Source organism: Austrofundulus limnaeus, unplaced genomic scaffold, assembly GCF_001266775.1.
Source record: "Austrofundulus limnaeus strain Quisiro unplaced genomic scaffold, Austrofundulus_limnaeus-1.0 Scaffold15, whole genome shotgun sequence".
Taxonomy (NCBI): Eukaryota; Metazoa; Chordata; class Actinopteri; order Cyprinodontiformes; family Rivulidae; genus Austrofundulus; species Austrofundulus limnaeus.
Window position 1 is genome coordinate 154,247 of NW_013952417.1, and position 5,928 is coordinate 160,174.

At 38.6% G+C, this 5,928-nt stretch overlaps 1 protein-coding gene across 4 annotated transcripts in view; it reads right to left on the bottom strand.

Annotated features, from left to right (window-relative positions):
* The window catches only part of tln1 (talin 1), a 103,084-nt gene that overhangs the window by 62,244 nt on the left and 34,912 nt on the right, over positions 1-5,928 (bottom strand). For 2 of the 4 annotated variants that reach the window (XM_014002766.1, XM_014002765.1), the window contains exons 15-19: positions 5,749-5,862; positions 3,956-4,064; positions 3,340-3,548; positions 3,153-3,251; positions 2,335-2,388 (exon numbers count right to left, since the gene is read on the bottom strand). In XM_014002766.1, the coding sequence (XP_013858220.1) occupies positions 2,335-2,388; positions 3,153-3,251; positions 3,340-3,548; positions 3,956-4,064; positions 5,749-5,862 (585 nt within the window). The remainder of the gene's footprint in view (positions 1-2,334; positions 2,389-3,152; positions 3,252-3,339; positions 3,549-3,955; positions 4,065-5,748; positions 5,863-5,928) is intronic. The other 2 variants (XM_014002767.1, XM_014002768.1) reach the window with 1 other exon arrangement.

The following is a 5,928-nucleotide window of genomic DNA, read 5'->3' on the forward strand; positions in this document are numbered from 1 at the left end:
CACGTGGGCGTAGACTATTGATACTTCAGAATGCGCGTACGCGCACGGGGGTACCCATCTGCGATAGCCTTAGAGGGCTGCGCTTACACTCATAGAATCTGGGGTTACAATACGTAACCAACGTTTTTATGCTAGTAATGGCGGACGAAGCCAGAGAAAATACGTTTTAAATAAAAAATATGGCGATATAAAAATTTAAATTTTTCTAGCGGTTGTAATTTTAATACTTTTATAATTTTTAAAAACGTGTTTTTAAATATTATTTTTGTCAGAAAAAAATGTGAAATAAACATGCACCTATGGCGGGTCCATTAGTTCTTAAAATATTACCTTTAAGTTAATTTCATTGTTTTGTGATATTAACAACACTAATATATTGATATTTTTCTAATTTTGATCTAAGTTTGTTTCTGTTTAGCGTTGTCACCATTGCTAGGCGACATGACATATGCCGGGATAAGGATGGGAGGCTAGACCGTACAAATTCACAGACACTTTTTCCGGTCTTCTCAGTCTACCAAGGACCCAGCCCACCTCGAACAGGTAGGCTGGGTCCTTCGGAGGACCCGGCCCACCGTTTTGGACACAGCCATTGAGTGCAACTTCCTTCTCCACAAAGGCTGTGTCTCAGTTTACGGGCTGCATCCTCATGAGTACGTAGCCCAGCTGGGCCACATCCTTCCCAGTCCAGGTAGGCTGCATGAAACTGCTGTGAAATGAGACGGTCTAGTCTTCTCTTGAAGTACTGTATGTTTGCGTGACCACGCACTAAACCCATTACAACAGTGATTGGTTTCATATCAGACTTAAAATGTGTTGAGATATGAATTCACACATCTTTTCACTTGAAGAATAACTTCACGATTAAAATGTTACAATAAAAAAAATAAAACGTTAATAATTTGAGTTTAGCCCCAGCATCAGCACTTGTAGTTGCATTTTATTTAAAATCTTATTGCGGCATGAATTTCATCAGCTACGTTGCTAAACTTACAATTAAAACAAATTCTTTGGTCCGTGATGAATTTGGTACACCAACTTGGTAAAAAAAAAAACTCCACCGTCTTCATTTCTCTGTTTATTTTGCTGCCTGCACATTGAATCCTGGGATAGCCTCGGCCGGTGAGGACACTCGGATGAATCCTTGATTTTCAAGATTTTGTGGGTCGCGTTCCTCGGCTGCATGATAAGGAGCCTTTGAATTGGGACAGCACTCGGCGCGGGGGCAGTGACGTATGCGACCGACAAATGCGCACTGATGAGGATGCAGCCCATGAATTGAGATAGCGAAAATGTAAACAAACATGGAGTGACGTCAGATTTTAGCAGTTGTAGGATTTCTCTTTTGTTTTTGGCAAATGAGCAAAACAAGCACACTTCAACAATGGAGTCAGCATGACGGCTCCATATGAGGCAGTGCGCACTGAGTAAGAGCACATCCAACTTCACAGCAGTGATGTCCAACTTATACAAACACTGAGCAAGGTATTTGAGTAACTTTATTATTAATCCTCAGAATGTCCTGCGTTAAAGTCCACTTCCTGCTTCTGGAGTGGTCTCTGGTCCGCTTGGCGTCTACATTTGAACTCCATCAGAGTTCCCTTCAACCCAGCCAAGACCTAGGTTTGTAGGTGGATCAGGTCTGCATCAGAGTTTGATTACGAATTAACACCTCCCCAAACAAACCGGACTTTCTAGGCAAGCAAACTAGAGTTCGAGTAAAGCGGATTAAACAGGGCTGGTGTGAATTCAACCTAAATTATCAGAAAATGTTTTTTAGCTGCAACTCTGTAAGATCAGAGGTGATGAAAGCACCTTTCAGTCAGGTTAGTTCAAAAGATTTCCCAAATCTAAAAGTGTGGTCAAAAGTGAGGCTTTGTTTGGTACACATATTAAAGCTCCAGTAAAAAAACTAGATTAGATTTCAACAACAAATGTATACAAGTAATCAGACTACATGAAATAAAACCTTTATATTTGAAAATGTCTCTTGTGACTAACTGGACACACCCCATGTACCTCAATATGTAGTGAATCGTCTTATTAAAGAGAAACATGCACATTCAACTAAAAAAATTAAAAATAAACAACTGTCGGGTGATATTTATTTTAAAGATATCTATAATACAAACAAATATTGTGTCCTTCCTGCAGATCTACCCAAAATATTCTCTTCAGAATGAGCAGAGGCAAATTTGAATGAATTACTTTGTCCTGTTCACCGATTCACCTCACAGATTTACAAAGAAATCAACAGATTTTCTAAAACACTGATTTATTGATTGGCTTCATATTTATTCCAGCCAAGCTTTGTCTTGCAGACACATTAGTTACCATCATTTGAACATAGGAGGGGGTTCTCCGCCTGAAAGATCCTTTACCTCGAAGCTGTCAAATATATACATCAAACAGAGGGAAGACAGGACAGAGTTTTATACGGTCATAAAATACTCACTTCACTTAGTTTACTGCTTTTTTAAACATCAATAGTGTTGTAATTATTCTGTAGTTTATAAGAAAACATGGAACCTATTCAAAATGAATGGGTGTAATATTTTATTTATATGCTTGGGATAAATTGATTCTTTATATAATTGAATAAAATACAAATTCAAAATAATTTATAAACAACTCTGGCTCTCTTAAAGATGCCCAAGTTCTGACTGGTCACTGAGTGTGTATATATCTACAGTATGCATGAATGTATGCATGTATGTATGTATATCTATATACTGTATGTATGGGTATGTGTATATATGTATGCATGCCATCCATTTATTTATCCATTTATTTACGTGAGCGGACAGATGTTGGGTGTGTGGCCTTGTGTTTTCTTGGTGTATATTTAATATATTTCTAATCTCTATTTCAATCTTTCTTATTACATTTTCGCTTTGTTTTTCCCTCTTTTTCTATTTTCTCTTTACTTAAAAAATCACTGATGATGAAGAAATTAAGAAACTAATATTAAGTTCTTTTATCTACTGAAGTGATTAAAAAAAGAAACCCAACTGTAGCTAAAAATGAAACACCAAACTACCTAACATCCTGATGTTTCTGACATATAAACCAAGATTTTGAAGTCAGTATAGTAAAAGTAAAAGTGAAAACAATCAACAAAACAGTTGCATTTATTTAAAAAAACGGCAAACCTGGAACTGTGGGTCGGTGTCCGTCTCTCCAATGTGGGACAGCAGCTCACCACTTGCCTGACCCACGTTTCCTGCAGCCTGCAGCAAGTTCTGTCGAGGCTGCAAGGATAAAATATGTGCAGGTAAACCTAAAGGTCAAAGAGAGACGGACGATAATGTGCCTGCATGTGTTGGTCCGGCTGTAAACCTCTGTGTTTGCAGGCTGAGCCGTCTTCAGCATGTCAGAGACGGCGCAGGCCAGGTTCTTGGCAGCGCTCAGCAGCTGCTGTCCGTTTCCTCCTTCGTCCTCCATGAGTGCAGCGAGTAGTTTGACACCTTTAGACATCTCTGTCAGGTTGGAGGAGATGGTGGTGACCGCACAGCCCACTGCTGTGTAGTCCGTCTCAGCTGGATCACCTTAGGACAGCAACAGAAAACTGCTTTCATTTCTTAAAGAAACGTGAATAAAAACCCTTTTCACCAAACGGCTTCGCTGCGTTAAGTTGTGCTCATAGATCAGAGAGAAACTAAATAATACAAGCCAATCACCAGGAGGACAAACTATTCATGTTTTCTCACTCTGCTGTCTTCACTTTGTTTCGTTTCTGTGTATGCATGTACAATTCTTACTCCTAACATTGTGTTCCGTTTTTTTTCCAAAATAAAGCACACCTGGCATGTGCTTCTGTGTTTATATCCTTTTTCTATCCTCTCAATCTCCAGCATATCGAGGCAGATAATCACCTTCTAGTTGTGCTTTACCTTACAAAAAGATTCAACAAATATTAAAACAAGATTCTCAAAACAAGTTTCACTGTTTCTACCTGCTGTCAGATTGACCATGGAGGCTGTGCCTGCTGTGATGGCATCCACCTGGGAATGAATCTCATGCTTGGACTCATCCATCTTGTTTTTGCGCCAAGCTTGAGATGCCTTCAACAGAAAAACAAAAAAATCCCCAAGTCTTACAGAGCCTGTGACGTGCATTTTATACAAATACAGAAAGTAGAAGAAAACAACTGAATATTTTGGAAATTTGGCGTATTACACATGATTTTACCCATTTTATCACTATTTTGTTGAACTTAGGGCAGAATTCAAAGGGGAACTAATGTGTTTGTTTATTGAGACAATTTTGTTTGAATTTGGACTCCACTTAGTCTCTCTGACAGAGACTCTGTGAATAATCTAAAAAAGCCTTTGATTCCTCTCTACCAGCAGTGGGCACCAGCACACTAAAGTGCAAATCCACTAATTGTGGACCTAAATATTTTGTTTGCGCTTTAGCGGTCTTACAAATTTTTATAATTCATAAGCAGATTTGCGCTTTCTAAAATTAAGATGCAGTACTGCTAATAACTAATTATCTACCAGTCATCATTATCTTGAACAGTGGAAGGTATGACTGTCAATGAATCACAACACAGGTGATCTATCCAACAACACCCCTCCCAGATAAACACACTTATTGAGAAGGTATACATCCTTGCTGACTGTTGCTTTCGGTCACGGTTCTCATTTCCCACAATGCTTTGTGTCTGTTTATGTAGCAGGAAGGCAATGTTTAGAACTCCCTGTCCCAGCAAAACAGTTAATGTTTGTAAGCCATACTAAAATTTTGTAAGTATTGGTTTATTTTACTTTACAATCGGAGCTCCTTGTTTTAAAAAAATAAAGTTTAAATGCTGGAGCTCAATACTTGACGTAATTGGTCGAAGCAATCGGCCAACGGGGTAAGAAACGCAGAAATGATTTAAAGATGTTATGCTGATGAAGACTGACATCTAGTGATCAATTGGAGCAACTACATGGAAAACTTTAAAATCCAAGCTCTTATAAGTGAAGATAGTTTCCTGTACTCCGTGATTTCGTTTCCGGTCACAAATCAAATCCGTCATGTACCCAGAATGCATCACTTCAGTTTTCCAATAAACAGTTTTAAAATTACTTTATCGATGCTTCTTTAATGAAAAATCTACATCAAACAAAAGAAAAAGACAAAGAATCAGCCGAACTAGCAATCCTCAACAACCTTTTAATTTTTACACCTGGAGCTAAATGTCTGTTTAATGAAATCACATCCCCAGCAATCGACTGTTTAGGGTTAAGCTGTAAAAGGGTTCATTCACCACTAATTGGCAGTGTTGTGCATATATTGTACATGCACAACACTGCCAGCAAGTAAGTGTTAAATTGAACTTGTGCTTTAAAATTAGCTTCTGCTAGTTTATCTATGGCATAAGCTCTTTAGAAATTGCGGAGCTAATTTTTCGATTGGCGCTGCCCACCACTGCTCTCTACTATCTGTGTCGTTAGCCATTTTAAGCAACGCTCTGCTAACAAGCAGGTTTTCCTCTTTAACATCACTTCCTGTAACTGCACAAGCAAATATTTTGACAGCTGTTCATTTCAGCTGCATTATCTTTTTTTTTTTGCAAAACACTAAAAATATCTGTCCAAAATAAAAAAATTACACTACAGGCACTTTAAAGGAATGTATAACCCTAAAGTTGCAACAATTAATGTCAGAAAAAATGGCAACTTGTGTTTAATTTAGTTCTCTTAAACAGGTTAATCTCAAATCAGCATTGAATTCATTTTTCAAATCTAATCTTACAGCGTCAGTTCCAAGTGGAGGCAGAGTATCAAAGTCATCCAGAGAGGCCTGGGCTGCCTGGACAGCCTGCATACTGGAGTTAATGGTTCCAGTCAGGGCTTGTTGGGCTGAAGTCTGTGGACACACACACACACACACACACACACACACACACACACACACACACACACACACACACAC